The 20,510-nt window shown below is 43.2% G+C and overlaps 1 protein-coding gene across 1 annotated transcript in view; it reads left to right on the top strand.

Moving 5' to 3' along the window:
• C12H10orf67 (chromosome 12 C10orf67 homolog) overlaps nucleotides 1-20,108 on the top strand; it is a 46,188-nt gene extending 26,080 nt beyond the window's left edge. The window contains exons 10-16 of the mRNA XM_033165955.1: nucleotides 2,945-3,085; nucleotides 4,313-4,392; nucleotides 4,505-4,570; nucleotides 5,811-5,895; nucleotides 6,368-6,451; nucleotides 9,030-9,135; nucleotides 20,020-20,108. Coding sequence (XP_033021846.1) covers nucleotides 2,945-3,085; nucleotides 4,313-4,392; nucleotides 4,505-4,570; nucleotides 5,811-5,895; nucleotides 6,368-6,451; nucleotides 9,030-9,135; nucleotides 20,020-20,084 — 627 coding nt within the window. The 3' untranslated portion in view covers nucleotides 20,085-20,108. The remainder of the gene's footprint in view (nucleotides 1-2,944; nucleotides 3,086-4,312; nucleotides 4,393-4,504; nucleotides 4,571-5,810; nucleotides 5,896-6,367; nucleotides 6,452-9,029; nucleotides 9,136-20,019) is intronic.
• Nucleotides 20,109-20,510: the final 402 nt, after the last annotated feature.

Here is a 20,510-nt window from a genome sequence, read left to right as displayed (position 1 = left end):
TATTATTTATTTTATCTATATACCACCTTTATCTCCCAACCATCTCAAGGAGGTGTACATGGTTCTTCTCCTTCGCCCCATTTCATCCCCTTACAACAACCCTGTTGATGTGATTTAGGCTAAGAGATGGTGACTGTCCCAAGGTCACCCAGTGAGTGTTACGGCTGAGTAGGGATTTTAACTGTGGGCTCTCAGGTCATAGTCCAACACTCTAACCATTACACCAAAACTGCTTAGAGCTTTTGGTGATTCAACGGTATATAAATCCTGGTAAATAAATCAATAAGAATAAATAGTAAAAAAAATTTAAAGTTTCTTATATGATATGAGAGAGGAGTTCAAGGGGGCTGCTGTTTAAAGGAACTGGGAATAAAAAAAAAACCTACTGGGCATGACCAAACCATTTGGGTGCTCCTAAAGTAGCTTTTTTGGATCCTAGCCATCCTGTTGGAATTTTTTTATATTTATTTATGCATGTATATATTATTAGATATATCCCACTTTTTATAACCCCTAAGGAGCTCAAGGTGTAATACATGGTCCTCCCCTTCCTCAATTAATCCTCACACGACCCTGGGAGGTCCATTGCTACTGTGGCCCTGGGAGGTAGATTAGTCAGAGGGACAGTGCCTGGCCCAAGGCCACCCAGTGAGAGCTTAGTGAAAGAGTGAGGATTCAAACCTAGTGAGGGCTATCCCTGTGAGGTGGCCATGGCTGCTGATCTGGTGACTGCATCTTGAGTGGGGTTGTCTATCCAGGGCTGGAAGTGAGAGCTGCAAGGAAAAATGGAGCAGAAGGTGTGAGTGAAAGTGAAAGGAAAATGATAACATTGGTCAGATAATGCTGAGGGCAATGCCGCCTGAACAGTTTCAAAGTAAGAACTATATTATGAGGCCATAATAAAATTATGGATCAGAACATTCCTTTATTAGCATATACCATCCTTATAATGAATTTAATGGTTGACTTGACAATGCTTTGAATTATGATTAATAACTTGAAAAGGCGCACTAGCTAGTATCCGACATTAGTCATACTCAAGAGTCGACCCATTCAGATTAGTCACCATAACTGACTTAGGTCCATTAATTTCAATGGGTTTACTCTAAAAGTTAGCGTGATACAACGTTTCACTACTACATGAATGCCATATTCTTGAATAATTAAGATGCTGCAAGGAACCATTCCTTGTTGCAAGCATCACCTAGAAATAATTGGCACTACCTGCTGTTGCACAGCAATGGGGCTAGCAGTGATTGGCCTGGCGTAACCTGCTTGTCGATTCCTAGATCAGGGAACTGATTCCCCTCTGTCTAGAGCAGCCTTTGCCAGCCTACTGCCCTCCAGATGTTTCAGCAGTTGGGAGCTGAAGTCCAAGACATCTGGATGTCACCATGTTGGCAAAGGCTGGTCTGGAAGCACCTGAATGATGAACAGATCCCTGGGCTGAAGCTCATGTCATGCACACGCATGGCAGCATGGCAGAAGCTTCCCTATGGTTTGGTCTTGCAAAGCTCAGGAGTGTGAAAATATCTCAACCACGTATGTAGGACTGACTGTGTGGGTCTTCAATGCACTGCTGTGTGCCAATTGTGAAGAGGGGGGCAATCTTTAACCCCAAAGAATATACTAATAACAGGGAATAGGATAAGGTATGGATTGCACTCACCTCTTTCGCTGTTATATCATGAAAAAAGTATTGGTGCCGATCAGAACCTCAGAGTCCCTGGGCTGCTCTCCCCGCACCCCGGCATCCCTGCTTAATTTGCTGATTGTGTCCATTGCTACTGTGGCCTTTATGTGAATAAGTCAGCAAATAGCACTATCTATCTGGGTTATTTTGGCTGGTATTCAGAGGCATACTGGAAGGCACCCAACAAGGTTCATAAAGCAGCATGAGAGAAAATAGAATACAATTACTGTTAAGCACATATGCACCTCGTTCAATATTTATCGTCTAACACAGATTTGGCGAAGTCGCTTGAATTGTAGGCAGATACAGTGCAGGGCACCTGCAGCCATTTCAAAAGGTTTGCAAAGCCTTGTATTTGTATATATCTGAGTTGTGTTTGCGCAAGGAAATTTGCTCTTTTTTTAACACGAAGATATAAAAAAAAGCACAAGAGGATTCCTGCGTTTCGCAGAAAGTTCAGTCAGCTCTAATGAAAATCTTACTTTCCGCTAACTACAGAAAACTGATTATATATTTAAGAAAAAGAAATGGGTTTGAAATATAATATAATATAATAACCTTATTCACCTAAGGACCAGTTCTTAACCTACCTGAGAGTTTCTCACATGTTTATAATAACAAATTTTACAGTTTTGTTTAACTCTGAGCAATGCCCGCTATCCAAAAAAGGCTAGCATAAGTATCTTGACAAATCAGAAACAGGCTGCTGTGTACAAATAAATAGCTCATATCCCTCATGCAGTTCAAGTCCATATTTCCTTGACAATTTCAAGTTGCGTGTTTGATGCATGTTGTTAAAACTTTAAGGCAATGTCCATATAAATGCTATTTGTTGCTTTATTGATAAATTTCTGTATTTGTCTGTGTGTGCTTGCATACATTAGAATATTTTTTTATGTAAACTACTTAGAGATTCTATATATTAAGTTGTGTAAAATATAATGCAATACCAAAACAAAATACAAATAGATGTGTTCTGCATTCCCCAGTAGCTTTCAGCATAATCCTATACATGTCAATTCAGAGAAGGCCAGGTGGGCTTCCCTTGGGAGGGCATTCCTGATTCTGAACGCCACCATGGAAAAGGCCCTGCTGCTCGTGTCTACCTGCCATACTCCCTGTTTGCAGAACAAGAAGAAAATAGATCTTAGTGGTGATGGGGATACCTCAGAGACAAGGTGTTCCTTGAAAATCTCAAAGTGTGGTGTCCATAACTCAGGTTCGTTTATCGCTGTTGTTATTTTTTCACAGGTGCCCTCAATGCAAGAAGGAAAGATAGCAAAGAAGGGAAAGAAAGGACTGAAAGGGAAAGTAGTAAAAGCTGCTGCTGCCTTTGCTGCCACCGCCACCAAAGAGGCCAGACAAGCTGCTGCAAAAGAAGCAGAATTGTTGGTAGGTCTTGGTGATAAGGTATTGCTTTAATACTCTTGAGCTAACGTAACTTGGGGGAATAGACACCAGGCCATATAAAGGTGAGAGTTGTGGTTTGTTTGTTTTTTAATGACACTTCCAGCAGAAGCACACCTGCATCCTCACCTGATATTTTTCATCACTTGTGTGTCCAAAACAGCTGGTGTAACCCACACACCTCATCCCACTAGCACCCCTAAGAAGAGCACCACATCTGGGTGCTTCCTCAAGAATGCAAGCATGCCTTTGCTGAGATTTTCACTGCCTGTGCTTTCCTTCTTTGACTTTCAGGACAGGTAGACCAAGACTTATTGGTTGTGCCCGTTCCAGCCCTTTGCTCAGGGGTCGCAATCCTACGTCCAGACAGTTTTTTATGGAGAATCCAGACGATGGTGTTGTCAAATCTTTACAAAAGATTCCCTGCTGTTTTGCTATACTTGGGAAACTTTGGCCTGCGGGCCTAATTTGGTCTGGCCCAAGTCCCAGTTTGACATGTGATGCCATTCCCCACAAGCCACAGCCACCCAGCCCCCAGGAACAACCAATAACTTAAATAGTTCCAGTTACAGGTGGGTAGCCGTGTTGGTCTGCCATAGTCAAAACAAAATAAAAATTTCTTTCCAGTAGCACCTTAGAGACCAACTAAGTTTGTTCTTGGTATGAGCTTTCATGTGCATGCACGAAGAAGTGTGCATGCACACGAAAGCTCATACCAAGAACAAACTTAGTTGGTCTCTAAGGTGCTACTGGAAAGAAATTTTTATTTTGCAAGAACTTAAAGTGAGTTCCAGATTGTTCCTTTGCAAGCAGGCTCCCTGCAACCACTGATCCTTTGCCAGTAGGGCTCTCTCAAGTGACCGGATAAAGCAGTATACCGGTAGATTCTAAGTGCTTCCTCTAGGCACAGCATTCCCCCCCTCCTCTGCAGAGGAACCCTCATGCTAAGTTTGGCGATTATATCTTGAGAGGTGGCTGAACCTATAGAGAAGAGATGGACTGACAGGCAGACAAACCACTTTCCAAAATATATAGTATATTTGTCATTGCAAGATATTTGAGAATGTATCGCTATAGAAAATTTGAGATTTAAGTCATTGATTGTTGGATTGAAAATTAATAGCAGTGGCCAGCTATTATAGTTGTGTGTGTGTGTGTTTAGTATACAGTGGCAATCAATGCATGGCTCTCTTTTGTGATACACTTGAACAGGAAGATGAGAAAAAAGCCTTACAAGAAGAGATAAAGAGGCTTAGAAAATCTGAACGAGATGCCAAGCTGCGCGTAAAGAGGTATATGCAGAAGAATTTGCTGTGTACACAAGCATTTGTCACATATATTATAAAATTTGTTAACTTCCACACTCACAAAACATACCAATGCTATTTTCGCCTCTCTGTTTAGACTTGAACAGGAGTTGAGTAAATCGAGTCGATCTTGGGAAATGAAGTTCGAAATTCTAAAGAAAAGGTATTACAGTATTACATCCAAGATGATAAAAGGTCTGGAAACCAAGCCTTATGAGGAACAGTTGAGGGAGCTGGGCATGTTAAACCTGGAGAAGAGAAGACTGAGAGGTGATAGGACAGCCATCTTCAAAACTGAAGGGCTGCCACATGGAAGATGGAGCAAGCTTGTTTTCTGCTGCTCCAAAGGGTAGGACCTGAACCAATGGTTTCAAATTACAAGAAAGGAGATTCCGAGTAAAGGTTAGAAAGAACTTTCTGACAGGAAGAGCTGTTTGGCAGTGGAACAGACCCCCTTGGAAGGTGGTTGACTCTCCTTCATTGGAGTTTCTTAAAGAGAGATTGGATGGCCATCTGTCAGGGATTCTTCAGCCATCATTCCCAGATTGTAGAGGGTTGGTCTAGGTGAGCCTTCAGCTCCCTTCTAACTACAATACTTTGATCCTATACAAACAATTGTGGGCACTCTCTACCCACAGTTAAACATTTCTCAGATCCATTGGATCATACGGTTAACACAAATAAATATTTTGGATTGGATCCAGAACTATGTTACTTGAATTTATTCCCACTGAAATTGATGGGAAATAAGTTATGATTTAATCTAAATCCCATTGGTTTCAATAGGAAGTAGGAGCAACTCGGTCTGGATCTACGCTTCTGCTACTAATACTTATAGGTGCGAGAGAGAAACCGTTAAGTGGATATTGGTGCAACTAGCCATATACAGGGGTACCTCGGTTTACGAACTTAATCTGTTCCGGAAGTCTGTTCTTAAACCGAAACCGTTCTTAAACCGAGGCGCGCTTTCCCTAATGAGGCCTCCCGCCGCCGGTGCCCTTCCACCGTTCGGATTCCATTCTTAGACCAAGGTAAAGTTCGCAAACTGGGATACTACTTCCTGTTTTGCGGAGTTCATAAAACAAATAGTTCATAAACAGGACTGTTCTTAAACCGAGGTATCACTGTATAACCTTAATTTATGTAAATGAAGCTTCCACAAGAAGATAATGAAAAAAGCTGTTGTACACCATCCGTATTGCATAACTGGCATTAGGAAGCGCCTGCTGCTTAAAGGAAGTCAAAACCCCCATTGGGTACATAGAGGCTTCTGTAGCTCTTTGGGTCCCACCTTAATCCTTGTTTGAAAATAAATGTTTGGGGTTTTGTTTTTTTTGTTTGATTTTGTTTTTGGGAAACTGCCTTTAAGAAATACAGTTTAAACATTCCCATTTATCTTCTAGCCTACATGCCATTAAGGACGAGATGTTTCTTAGACAATCATTGCGTCAATCAGCAAAATTTAGACACCCTTCACTGGCTGATAAGGTATGTTCAGATAAGCAGCCAACTAAGGGCAGACAAATTGTTAGGTACTTTAAAACTTGGGACATGGGCACAAATTTTGCATAAAATTTGCATATGCTAATTCACATGTTTAGATGCCTCTGGGAAATTAAGTTGACGGTTGGCTGAGGCCTCTCCTGCTGCCCTGTAAGGAACTTGTTTTTTTAAAAAATGGTTAATGGAAGGAACCCCCTCTTTCAGACCTCTGGTGTTGGCAGGGATGAGGAATACATAGGGTATATTTTTCTGTTAAGGACTGCATTTACTTGGGGGTGATCTGGGCAGGGTGGGGAATCAGATGCCAGCCGTGGGTAGGGCCAAAGCCATAAGTGCTCATGAAACCATGATTTCTGAACTGGGTTGGCAAACCATAACATTGAAAGTACTGTGATCAGCAGTGACCATGGTTTATAAATAACAGAAATGCTTACCCTGTCTCCTATGCTCCTTCCAGACAGCCCCTCCTCTACACATCCAGCACCCTACAGGCAAAATGTCTTCATTTTCGAGCAGCTTGTATATGCAGTATGCTCCTCTGGTATGTAGTTTGATGTGTGTCTATAATATATGTTGCTTCGCTTCAGTGTCCTTCTACTCACACCTGCCTACACATTCCAAACAGGTAAACAGGCCCTCTCAAAGGTGATATGGCTTTGGCAGCAGCCTGTACACAACCCCCCTTTGCCCATGGAGCTCCTGATCCAGGAGGGGATTCTGAACTTGGGCACATAACTTGAGAAATAAATTTTATTTATAATTTTATTAGTTGTGTATATATAAGATGGTGAACAAAACTGCTGGTTCCTTTGGACAGTTTGTGTGCATCATAAGCATTGATAGATGCCTGCAGGCACACACAAATGAACACACACTGTCCTTTTTTATGTGAACAAAATATGTTGTTACTGAATCACATCATTGGTCCAACTAGGGCTGCACATACACCAGGCTTCCTCAACCTCGGCCCTCCAGATGTTTTTGGCCTACAACTCCCATGATCCCTAGCTAGCAGGACCAGTGGTCAGGGGTGATGGGAATTGTTGTCTCAAAACATCTGGAGGGCCAAGGTTGAGGAAGCCTGATATACACCATATATTTAAAGTGCATTTAAAGCACACACACACAAGAATCCTGGAAACTAGTTTCTTAAAGGTGCTGGGAATTGAAGGGTAAATGATAGTTCCCAGGATTATCGATGTGACAGGGTGCTTTAAATGTACAGGGTGTGTGTTAATTATAGTTGTTTAGTTCACACTGAAATGGAGAATGCCTGTATGTATAAAAATTCCATTGAAGCTAGGGTTGCCATATTTTGAAGAGCAAAAAAGAGGACACCCAAGAGAAAAAGACTCCATGAAAATTAAAAGCGCCGGTGGGGTGGGGAAGGAGGAAAAGAAGGAGGGAGGGAGCAGGAGTGCAGTCTGGAGGGAGCCGTTGCTTCAGTCCCAGGCCTCAATTCACCCTGCTTCCTTTCCTTCCCCTCCGCCAGGTCTGTACCCAGCCTAGCCCCGGCCACCACTGCCATCTCACCAACAGCCCCTCGTTGCCCTGCAGATGCTCCAGCAGAGGAGGGGACAGGGTGGGGGGAAATGCTGGGAAGGAGGAGAGACAGGGAGAGAGGCAAGCCAGGCAAAGCGGGAGCCACCTTGCCTCACATCACTCAGCAACCAGAGCACAAGAAAGTGAGGGGGGGCAACCAAACAAAAAAACCCCCGCAAAATTTTGTCGAATTCTATAAATCCACCCGGACAGAATTTTTAAGCCTGAAAAAGAGGACATCTCTGGGAAAATCCGGACATATGGCAACCCTAATTGAAGTGTACTGAAGCTCTCTGAGCTGTAACAGGTTGATGTTCTTTGCTAGCTTTCACATGAGTGTTTAACCTTAGATCATGTGATTAAGGCATTCAGTTGCAAATCTCCATTTTGAAAGGGAGTTGCTTTTGCATTTTGTTCCCAGGCACAGTCAGAGAAACCTTGTGTTAATGAAGCCTCTCCAGGAGCTGTATAGCCTTAGGCTGGATGCAGGCTAATGCAAGCTATGGGGGAGAGAGCTTTGATTTTTGCTCCTGTCATAATTATGTTATGTATTTTAGAAGAAGAACCTATACTTAGATAAGCATATGCTTTATGGAATTATCTGGGTGTATCATTGATCGTTTTTGTATGTGTTTTGCAGAAGTTCTGGTTAGTAAAGTTTGAATCGGGCCTTCCAAAAGGAGTCAGCTTTTATGCATCCAGTTGCTTCATGCTGAGCAATATTAATATCAGCAATAATGTACATAGCCTAGCTTAGTACCACAGCGCTGCCAGGTATCAAACAGAAGCATTTTCCAAGCCTGCTGCCCAAACATTGATGCTAACATTACGGGGGAGCCCTGGCCTTTGTAATGTCCTCCCTTAGTTACTGCCTTTAGGAGGTCATGATTTGGTGAGAGTCGGACCTGTGGATTTCATTAACACACACCTTTTACTTTCCCCTTCCATCATTCAAGCACCCACTTAGCTCCTTTTAAGTAGAGATGTCCAGGTGTGAACCAGGGACCTTCCACCTGTAAAATGTTTGTGCTGCCCCCCAAGCTATGTGCTTATAGGAAACTGCCTTATTCTAGATCAGCCCAGCATTGTCTACTCTGACTGGCAGCAACTATCCAGGCTTTCAGGCAAAGGAGGTCTTTCCCATCTCCTTATTCCTGGAGATGCCAAGGACTTACCCAGAGCCTTGTGCCTCCGAAGCATTTCTTCTACCACTGATCCAAGTCCCTTCCCATAATCAGGTTGTGTTTATAAAATTGCTGATACCAAACTCATTATTTTAATAGAAAATTTTGCAATGTAGGAGGAGTCAATGCATTTATAGTGAAAGCTAAGTCTGGGTCTTTCTAGCGTGAGATTTCTCAGAATGTTCCTGTGTGCAAGAAAGGCATTTTTGTGTAAAGAATGGTATCACAATTCATATTATTCATAACTGCCATACTTCATGATGCTTAAGAGGTTTAGATTTATGTTACTTACCATCTTGGTCAACCACAAGATGCAGTTTAATTAAAAGGTTCCTTTAATTTAACTGTGCAATGGCTTTTGAGTGACTTTAAAAATAAATATTCCATGTTCAGCCCAAGATAGGTTCTCAGCCAGATTCAGGTTCAAATGAAGACGAAGAAGGCATGGATACTGAGAAAATTCCAGTTCTGATTAAAATTCCTAGCGCTTTTGAAGCTGGTAAGTAATGACATAATTATATGTTGCAGAAGCTGTTTATCTTCAGTTAAACACTACATTTTTCCTGTCTTTTCTCTTGCTATCAAAACTGGATTATAGTTCCTTCATCTGAGGGGGGAGATGTGTTCAAAATTATATAAACAACGGGACCAATAAGCTTTATTCATTTAAAACTTTTATCCTGCCCTTTCAAAATAGTACAGAAGGCTGTGTGAGAAAGGTAGTATCATAGCCATTCCAGAACATGTTAAAATATATATAACAATTAAAGCTACCATCCACATCTATGTGGGAGTAAGCACCACTGAGATCTGTGCAGCTTGCTTCTGAGTAGACCTGCATATGATAGACCTGCATAAGACTAAAAGAAAGTGTTAGAAAAGATATGGAAACGAAGTCAGAAAATAAGATTCAGACAATAAGTAGGCACTAGAGACTGAGTCAGAAGAGTTCAGTTTCATTTTATTTCAGGAGTAGTTCAGCAACAAGTAGAGGACCAAAGGTTCCCAACCGCTGAGCTAACACCTGGCAGGTCACATCACACAGGTTGTGTTCCCATTGGCAGGCGACAAGCTAAAAGCCAAATTCTATAAACATAAGAAGAGTCTAATGCATCAGGCCAGTGGCCCATTTCGTCCAGTATCCTGCTCTTACAGTGGCTAACCAAATGCCTGCAGGAAGTTTCAAGCCGGAACTGAGCACAATAGCACTCTTCCTCTCTTGCTGTTTCCAGCAACTGGTGTTGCACATTTCCTTTATGGGGTGTTAGGGGTGGGGTAATACCTCTGGTGAGGGACGTTTGTGCTCCTTCTGGGGTACTTGCCCACCTTTGGTCACCACCCTGAACTCAGCTCTAACCTGTGGCTCCTAGAAGCTGTCAGCATCCAACAGCAGCCACACCCTGGGAATGACTTGGACTGGCCTGCTAAACCAGGTGAGGGTAGCCAGAGGGTCTCAAACCCTCAGTGAATTAGGGACTTCCCCTGCATGTAAAGACAGGCTCCGGCAGATTGAGCAGATGAGACTAATAGTGGATCCAACGGTCAAGTGGGCAGTTTCTGCATGTGTTGTCAAGGGAAGTGGGGGACATTTGGGGCTCATCAGCCTGGGAAGGTAGTGCATGTAGAAGAAGGAAATTTCCTGCCTTGCAGGATTAGTTCAAAAGAAGAAAAGGCTAAGGAAATCTAGAGTGGAGTCCCTAAGATGCTGAGGTGGCACCTTGAATGTCTCCTTTCAGCAGCTCCCGTAGCCAAGCTGGTGCCATATGTATTTCTCTGCTTTCTCTTGGACCACATCAATGGGGCTAAAGGGGGGGGGGTGGTCTTGTCATCTGGGCAGCCCAAAACCTCCACACACACTGCCCAGGTTTGCACCCAGGGGAGGTTACTTTGGTGCTGCTAACACAGCAGTTTGAGGTCACCCCCTCTAGGCACACTCCATTGTCTCTTGAGACAGATGGATGCAAACAAATGCCTTTACTTACAAGCAAATCTCATTAGGAATATAGGAAACTTATCTTACATCAGGCCATATTATTTGTCCATCTGCCCAAGCTTTGTCTACTTTTACTGGCAGTGGCTCTCTGGTGTCCTCAAGCTGTAGGCATTTCATATCACAAGCTGCTGGAATTGAACCTGAGACCTCCTGCTTGTGCTCTTCCCCTAAACTGTGGCCTTTGTCAGGGTAGCCATTGTAGTGCCTTCCAGATGTTGCAGGACTGCCATTCTCATCAGCCCCAGCCAGCATGGCCAGTGGTCAGGGAAGACGGAACTTATAGTCCAACACTATAAGGATGCTACATTATCTATCCCTCACCAATACACACTTACCTGAGAGTAAGCTTCTATGTTCAGTGTGCTCACTCTCAAATAAATGTGTTCACAGGATTTCAGACTTAGCTCCTTTTCTTCCTTCCTGGGCCTTTGCTCTATGTAATTGAGCAGTGTTGAAAATGGGATAGCAGTGAGCATCTGAGCTCTTCATTGTGTGATAGAAACCTCAGTTTTGTTTTATGTACTCAAGGAGACTTTTCTCACAGTCTGGTAGAGAGGCACTATTTGCACTGTAATCTTTAGAGACAGTCTTAATGAGCAAGAAAGACACGAACCCCTAAGATAAAACCACTGAGGAATAGTGACTCTTTCCGTGGCTTGTCAGTAGGGGAGAGCTCAAACAGAAATATCTGATGCACAGAAGCAACTCCAGTTTTCCCCCTGATAGATTACACTGTTTGTTTCTATTTCAAATTACTTTGTCAGCGCAAGAAGAAGGGGGTTAAGAGGAAGGTCACTCTTAACAGACAGTCACAGTGAAGGGAATGACAAGGAGTTTCTAATAAATTTGAAATCCATATCTCAGTCATTATTGTAACCCCTTTGAAGTATAAAACTTAAAAGTATTAAATCATTCACATGGATTCCCAACTGATCTTCTCAAAGGAATGTTTTCAGCAGGTGTCAGTAAGGAGAGAAATGCAACACTGCAAGCTTGGGGGGGGTGAAATATATGATTTAACCAAAGTTAGGCTGTCACTTAAAGTTTTGATGATATCCATAAGAACAATTATTTTTATCTATTTAGAAAGATGTATAAAATGCTTAATTTTAAAAAAAAACTTAAGAGGTGTACATAAAACAATATGAAACAATAATCAATAAAACAAAGTTAAAGTTAGAAAATGTTAAAAACAAGTGTGCATAACTGAAGTATATGTCCAGATAGCCTGTCTGAGGTAAATGAGTATTTAGCAGGCATCTCAAAAAAAAAGTGACGGTGGCAGCCTAATTGTAATAGACAAGGCATTCCAAAGCATAGCTGCTGCCACACTGAAAGGTTGACTCCTAGCAAATGTGGAACAGGTATCAAATGGCACTTATAAAGCCAAACTTAGCTGCCTACTCAACCAGTTTGATCTGTGGAAGGACAGGGTCTACTTATTATATGGGACACCAAAAATAGTATTTGGCCAGAAAGAAATCTGTAAGCTGTAAGCTGTTCAGGCCAACACTGCACCTAACAGAAGTTGATTAGCAGTGTTTGTGCTCCATAGAATTGAATGTAACCCCCCCCCCCCAAAAAAAAAATTCAAACCAGCTCCTATCTCAATAGTTCCAACTCTGTGCTCTGTTTCTTGATCACACTAGAGTGTTGTGGAAGGTTGGAGTGAGACAGAATGGTCTGACTCATTCTGAATGATGACATATCATATCTCTGTCTACATCTGCTCAAACACATTGGCTCAATTATCCAAGCGCTATCCTTTTGCTGTCAAAATGGCAGCCAGCCACACACAAGCAGGAAATATGTGTGGGCTTGGGGAACTCCAATATTTGCAGAATTATATATTTAAAAACCCCACAAATCTTTAGGGGGAAGTCCATATGTGGGGGGGGGGACAACAGCCCAATTCAGACAGAGCATGCTCATAACGCCAACTGCCTGTTGGCGGGAAAACAAAAAAACTGCATAGGGTGGAAGAATGGAATGAAGCATTCTGGGAAACCCTGCACAGGAATGACCCCCCCACTGCAACATCATGTTGCAGTTACCACTTCCTTTTCTATTGCTTATAGGAGCAACATCATGTATATAACTTGCTGTCTAACATCCTTTCCGTCTGAATTTTCAGTCATTAGTTGGTGTTAAGCTCATTTATATAAATGGACCCGATATGTAGGCAGTAGAGACTGGTCAGTCTGCCAGCCCCCACCTGCCTGTCTTCTTACTGGTATCCAGTCCTGGCTGCCACATTCTTCTTCTTTAGTCTCAGTATTGACCTTGGGGGACTCAGCAGAGAGGAGGATGGGAACAAACCTAAAACTAGTTGGCACCACCTGTGACTGGTGCTTGCTCCACCTACCTTTGGCCTCCTTATCTTCTGCCCCTCCCCACAGTCCCTATGGGGACCAGCCACCTCTGTATTTTGGGGGGGGAGTGTACCTAACTTGCACAGCCACCCTAACAACTCTGATTGTGGAATGATTCTAGCAGGGGCAGCTAACCTGCACTGAGCAGTGGGTGTGTACTCTTAAAAGACTTGGCAAAAATTCCTCCGTTCCCCAGCAGCTCCTACCTCCTAATCCATTTGTCTGTGGTTTCCGTTCGCCAACAATATCAGCTCAACATATGCTTTAAAAACAGGAAACAGAGAGAACAACTTTTTCTATTTAATCTGTGTCAAAATAAATCCTTAAATTTTTGTCAAAGTTTTCTGAACACCTAAGAACAGTAATTACTAATAAGGCCGCATATATACATATACATATATAAAAAGTGTGTGTGTGTGTGTATATATCACTAGTGTAACCAATTGGCTAGTAAAAAATGAAATCAAAATCAAACATCATTTACTTGCCAAAGACTCTAATGAAAGTAGTGGGACTTGAAAACTCCTGACATGCCAGTACCATCGAGACTGAAAGACTGATAAAGCTTTGGCTTCTGGTTTTTCTTTCTGAAAACAGCTTGCTTATTACATAAACTGATCTCTTTATCCCAGCGCAGGAATGTCAGATCCTGGAGCTGCAGTGACAGTATCTTATTGAAACATTATAGTGATAACTTTATCAGCAGTGTGTGACACAGGGTGACTCCAGCCCACAACATGTGCCTTTGTCATAGGTGTCTACAAACATTTCAGATAAATTGTTTCTTTGGTCTGGAAAAAAAAATCCAATGTCCCTTAGGCTCTCTCCTCTGCATATCTTTCCTCTGCATGTAACTTTTTTTCTATATATATATATATATATATATATATATATATATATATATATTTCCAGTGATTAGAATTTGCTGAGAGATAAAAGCCAGGCCGAATGACCGAAAAAAACCAACCCCCAAAAAACCCTCACACGTAACATTACTAGTGACTCTTTAAATGGAATTTTTCATTCAGACTTTGACATTAAACTAGAAAAGCCTTTTGGCTGTGACCATACAAGCATAATAAATTGTGTATGTTTGCGATGCTGAATGAATCTTGCCCATATGCTGCGCTGCAAGGCTACATGAATGAAGCATTTACCAAATCAGGCCCACCACATTAAACAGAAAAACAATCTTTATTCATGGTAACTTATCAGTTTCAATTAATCAACCTTAACAATGGAAATTCTGATGTGTTCAAGCAACTTGAAAGCAATAGGTCATCTCCAGGGCAGCCATGTTGTGTCTTTGTGCCTATGGCTTCAAACAAAGCAACATCTCCAATAAATGTCCACATACAATTCCATATTGGCAGCATAGCTGCTTTTAAACATCTAAGCACACCTCTGTCTCTAATGTACTGGCTTTGGAGATATGCACTGAGTTTGCCTCGGGTTTTGCTGTTCCCAAATATAATTGTTTTCTAGTATTTTTTTGGAGCTCTGTTAAGTTCAAACAAAGGAAAAGACATTTCCATTGGGTGACCATCCTTTCAGTTCCTCTGCTGCTATGTGAATAAGCATTGTGCAAACCATTCCAATGGTATTGAAAGGGGGTAACCATTGGTTTGATTTGGTTACACGGTTTCCTAAAGCGCTCCCTCCCACTGCCTTAGGGTCTGTGAAAGGTCCGTGACCTGTTTAGAACTGCCAAGTGAAATGTCATGTCGCCCCTCCCAAAGGGGAGTATCTGCATTCATTTGATCAGTATAAAAAATGATTGGGGATGGCGAGATCAGTGCTTTTGAATTGCAATTTATAGCAGTTTACAAAAATGCACATTGTTGGAAAAGAAAACATGGAAGTGTTTCTTTCTAAATTGCATTACCTGTGAAATGTCATTAGTCTTTTTAGGATATTTGCATCCAATTTTTACTATGAAAAACTCAAGAGAGGCTTGAAGTGAAGAAACAGGCTCCCCCCCTCCATTGTATTAACTCTTACTCCCCTTGTTCTTATTTTGTATTTAATTTTGGCATCCAAGTATCTGGAAACTACAGTTTCATGCAAACTTCCTGTTTTATTGCTGCCTTCTTTATGATAATAGCATGTGGCGCTGATTTCTCCAGCATGACATGATGATCATATCTTCCTACATAGAGTTTATGCAAAATCATTGTTTAAATACATTTGGGGCTATGTGTGTGTTTTACGAGAGCATCTAGATTGATATTTTCTCTTTATTCAGTCCCCATACTCTGAGATCTACGGATGAAGAAAGGTATATAAATTTAATAAATAATAATAATACTCTTCCCACCCCTCCCTTTTTTTTGTAAAAAGCTTTTCAAGATATTCAGGCAATTTGTAAGAAGTCATTTGTTGCATTGGAAACCTGTTCACTCTGTGACCAGTGTTTCATTTATAACTGGAGGCACAGCAGTTGAAATAGTTTGGAATCCCATTTTAGGCTGCCTGTATGTATACATATATATATATATATATATATATATATATATATATATATACACACACATTACACAGAATATTCCCTATTTGGAAAATATAGGTTATCTTAATACATACCTAATTTAATTGCATGCACGCACGCACACACACACATGATAAATTCTGTGTTATTTTCCTGAACCAGGATGGAGAGCTCACATTACAGATGTGCCAGAAGTAGGCAAGTTTCAGATGGGTTGGCTACAGCTAACTTCTGCCCTTTCCCTGCCCTAGAATGAGAGGCTTACTTGTTTCGCCTCCCAACGGAGACTGAGGCTGGTTATTTATAGGGATTCTCTCGGAGGCGCCATGGGCACCTGCTTCCCAAACTCTGGAAGGTTCAAAGTAGGACAGCAGTATTTCATTAGCTGGTGCATTGGTGACGTCACCTGATTAACTGCTAAGCCTCAAGACGTCACTTTCCGCACAAGCAGCAACATGTGGGTGAACAATGAGAGGTTTCCACAGCAGCTGGAATAAAAACTAACATGTAAATTAATGTGGCACGTGAAAGGACAGCATTGGCTCCTTTTCTACAGTGTTCCCCTCTGCCTGAGAATTTTCCGCTGGATCCACAATAGAGTTGCCACCTTTCTTTTTTTCCTTTTTCTCTACTCTGAACAGCTGCATCGTGGCAGAGGTTCAACAAGCGTAATAACTTTTATCTCAGCATGACGGGAAAGGCTGCACCCATTGAACTTCTGCCTTTTGCGCAAATCTCATTGAGGCAAAGGCTCTGCCAGGGAAATATAAACCACCCTGATTTTACCACATTGTGTAACAGGCTGTGCCTCTTGAAAAATCAGCTCTGCCTGTCTCCGCTTTAAGGACAACTTTTCCAAATCCCCTCCCCTGTGCGAATGTTTGAACAGGTGAAACAGCCCTCATTTCCACTCCCATCACAAATGAATTCCTTGTATGCAAGTCTCCCTTGCTTAAAACAGAATGTGTTTCCATATGTGTTTAGTGCTCAGGTTGACAGTTGGCACAATCCTATACATGTCTACTCAGAGGTAAGCCCCACAGACTTCACTGGGACTCACTCCCAGGTAAGTGTGCATAGGACTGCAGCTTTAAAGATAGTGTGTTTCAGGGTCTGTCTTCAGGTCTGCATAGGATAGTAGCCTTTCATTATGTGGTGCCTATTAGCCCTGAATTATCTGAATTCCATTGGGAACTGCCTTCTACTGGGTTTAGACCATCAGTCCATCTAGCTCAGTGTATTGTCTACCATGGCTGGCAGGGGCTCTCTAGGATTTCAGACTTGTTTCCCTCCCAGCCCTATCTGCAGAACCTGGGACCTTCTGCATGAAAAGCATGTGCTCTACCCCACAGGTGCACAACTACCACTAGCACTTAACACAACCCTTTATTGTTTTTGCTGCAAGAGGCTAAGATGGCTAGTCACCTGGAAACTGCAAGCGAGCAGTTAGAGGTGTGCAGCCCAATCCTATGGATGTGTTCATGCGAGTGAGTCTTGCCCCTTTAAAAGCCAATGGAGCACCTCCACGCCATCAAAATACTATACCATTTTGATGGCCCATTGATTCCAGCCTGTTTTGTGTGTTTTTAAATGAAATAGCAGCACAATCAAAATGAGATAGATAAGAGAAAAATACCAACAAAACGTTCAAGAGAAGGGCCTGAAATCTCTCTGATGTTCTACCAGGTCTCCTCGTGGCCCTGGCTTAAACATGGCAGGTAGCATGGAGTTGGGGTTGGGTTGTACTAAACCCGTCATGAAATATTCCTGGTCTTAGCTCATGAGGTGATGTCCTGTCTTGTGGCAGGTGGGGAAGCATCTGGTGGTGTGTGTATTGCTTTGACGGTCTGTTGTCAGAGGTTTTCAACCTTTTTGAGTCCATGGCTCCCTTGACCAACTACATTATTTCTGTGGCACCCCTGTGGGGCTCAGGAGCCCAGTTATGTCACCCCTTGCCTGCAGAGCTGGCAGCCTCTTTCCCTTGTGGAGTGTTACCTCAGCCTCCTCTCTTCTCCCCTCTCCTTGGGAGTCCTCTGTGTGGGAATGTTTAGGAGTGTGGATGAGTATATATTATTTTATACCGGTATATATCATCCCAGCTTGTGTGAGCAAGCTCCAAACTTAGCAGAGTTACATTCCCTTCTAAAACACAGCGGAAAACGGTTGCATAGGCTTGCTAAAGCCTCTATAAGAAATATATATTCCTGGTATATTCCCCTTCTTCCCTCTTAAAAGTAAAGACAAAACACAGTACTAATTATAAGATATAAAAGAGTTTACTTACAGTCATCCATGAGTTACAGTACAGGCTCAAAGAGGCAGATAAGCTTAGATAAATATATTTACATGTGGTGAAACTGATTCCATAGGGGAACAGGCTTCACCTCTGCTTCTCTCAGCTGCAAGCTGAGAGAGAGCATCCTGCTTGTTCAAAAGACGAGGCAAAATGGAGAGTGATCTTTGGGATCTTGTTCCCAGGTAAGACCACACCTACTTCTGGTTCCTGTAACTCAGTCCAGGTAAACAGGAAGTTAAGCCTGGAGGACTGAGTTACCTTCATGCCCACTCTAGCAGTGTTGTGTTTGGCTGCTCTGTGTTTACATCCCACACTCTGGGCAGCCGCTGCTGCCGCCCCTGGTCTCTGAGCTACCCTTCCTCCTGCTGCTGCCGCCCCAAAAAGAGGTGCCTCCTCACACTGACCCAAAGGGGCCTGGGACTTGTCTGTCCATTTCCAACAGCAAGGACTGGTGGGCAGGCTGGCTGGGCTCCCTTGCTTGCTTGCTTGCTTGCTGAAGCTGCCTCAGCTCCTGACAACCAGCACCCCCTGACCAGCCCCAGAGGCACCATTCGCCTGCGGAGCTTATAGCCAGTGTTGCTGCAACAAACAGCTGTGCAAGCCTTTGGGAGGCAGAGATGCAAGAAGGCATCAGAGGAGAGAGGGAAGGAAAGAGGGACAGATGCCAGTGTTGCCCGCAGCACCCTGGTCTATGTAGTAGGTGCTACTGTTTTGGTTTGGTTTTTTAAATAGTGTTTTGTGGCACACTAAAAGCTAATAGATTTGTGTGGGATTGTTGAGGGTGGCAGCAGGGGCATAGGAAGGGGGGCGGTGGGGGCGGTCCATCCCAGGTGCCCTCACTGAGGAGAGTGACATTCGGCGTGCCGCCCGCCCACCCACAACTCCCAAGCCTACCCCAAGCTGTTGGGGTAAGGGGGGAGCTGTGCCACTTTGCCGGCAGCATTCCCCCCTTCCCCCTTCATTTTGACAGCTTGCGGGAGGCTTGGGAATCACGGTGCGCCAAATGTCCGGCTTGCTCCGTCCCTGGCTGCAGGGCGCACGCACCACTCTGGACACCCAAGCAGCTATCCCATGCCTGGGAGGGCTCCCTCTTTGCCACACACCCCTCGGGAGCACGCCCACCCCTATTCTCCACCGCTGGGTGGCAGGAGAGGATATATTGTTTATTAATATCCTTCCTAACTTGCGCTAGCAAGTTTCTTCACTTAGCAGAGTGCATTCCCCTTCTTACACAGAAGAAAGCTGGTTGCAAACTTGTGTGAGTTTCTTAAAGACAATAAGCAATTCAATCTGGCTTGTCCAGATTGAGGTATGTTCTAATATTCCTGGTAAGACCCCTTTTGAATCCCTCCTAAAAGAATAAAGACACCACAGTCTTATTCATAAGTAACAAAAAGGAGTTTTACTCACGATCAGGCAGAGCACAGTGTGATCCCTGAAGGCAAGCTTAAGGCTTAAAGTTACAAACATGTACAAACAGGTTTACCCCATATGGAAGATGACCTGGGGAACTGCTGTGGCAGCCAGCAGTACAGTCCAGGTGATGTAGGAAGCAGGCAGGAAGAACAGGAAGGTCGAAAAGAGAGAAAGGTACCAGCGTGACTTGGCCTTTTACCAGGTCTGGAAAGGTCACACCCACCTACTAGTCACATGCAAGGAAGGATGCTCCAGGCCAGGAGGAACTGGAATTTTCAACTGGCTGGACCAAATATTCCCTTGCATGTCCACTCTAGCAAAACAAGGAATGTTGTATTTGACTGGTCCCAGTGGATTACATCCCACAATTTGTTGTGGTGGCAGAAGGTTGTGTGGACTTTATCAAATGTGTGAAGTGCTCTGTTGTGCACCAGAGCCCACATCAACAGATGCATGAAGTAGTATCCTCTCCTTGAATCTGATGTAGACTCTGGTCCACACTAAAACTTATATGCAGTGTCTATTCAGAAACAAGTCCTGCTTTCCTCAGTGGTGCTTACCTCCAGGTAGGTGATGCAGTGGCATGCAAGCCTTACCCTTCAGGGTGCAGCAACCCTTTCTGCAGCAGACTGATGTGGTTTAGAAGGGCTCATCAGTCCAATGAACAAGGCTGTGGGAAGGCAATATGCTAAATGCTGTTTGTATCACAGTCTTCCAACGGTGGGAAATAGCTGTTTGTAACTCCCTCCAAATTGACCTGTACGGAATTCCAAGGTGCAGTTTCAAGCTATCGGTGTCCTCTCTCTTCCTCTTCTCAGCTTCAGAGTCCGCGGATGAGGAAGAGTTTGAGCAATTGCCTTCATCCCCTTCATCTGTACGCTGATAGCTGGGATAAGAGCCACCTGTGGGAAGAAGGCGAGAGAGAAAGCAAGAGTCCCCCTCAACATCTGGTCACATGCAGAGGATGTCCTGGACAACTGCCCTGTCCAGTGAATGCTTTCAGTTCTCCTACCAATCCCAAACCATCTCTCCTGAGTAATGGAGTCCTCCCAAGATGAATAGTTTCTACTGCACACACTTTGTGTGCAAGTTTATCCAGAGACTTGTTTTAGGGTTACTTTATTCTGCCTTAAAGAACAAGCAACCTTAAATAAAGAGTTAACTTGAGGCACATATTTCTGAGCCTTTACATTACACTGCAACTGCTTTCAGTTAAAATGTAACTAGAAGTTGGTCCTTAAATTCAGCCTGAAGACTGCAAATCCAGTTTTGGCAAGAAGTAAAACCAAATCCCATATCATCATTCTGC

Source organism: Lacerta agilis, chromosome 12 (genome assembly GCF_009819535.1).
Source record: "Lacerta agilis isolate rLacAgi1 chromosome 12, rLacAgi1.pri, whole genome shotgun sequence".
Classification (NCBI taxonomy): domain Eukaryota; kingdom Metazoa; phylum Chordata; class Lepidosauria; order Squamata; family Lacertidae; genus Lacerta; species Lacerta agilis.
Note: the sequence above shows the minus strand (reverse complement) of the source record. Positions and strands in the feature narration are given on the sequence as shown.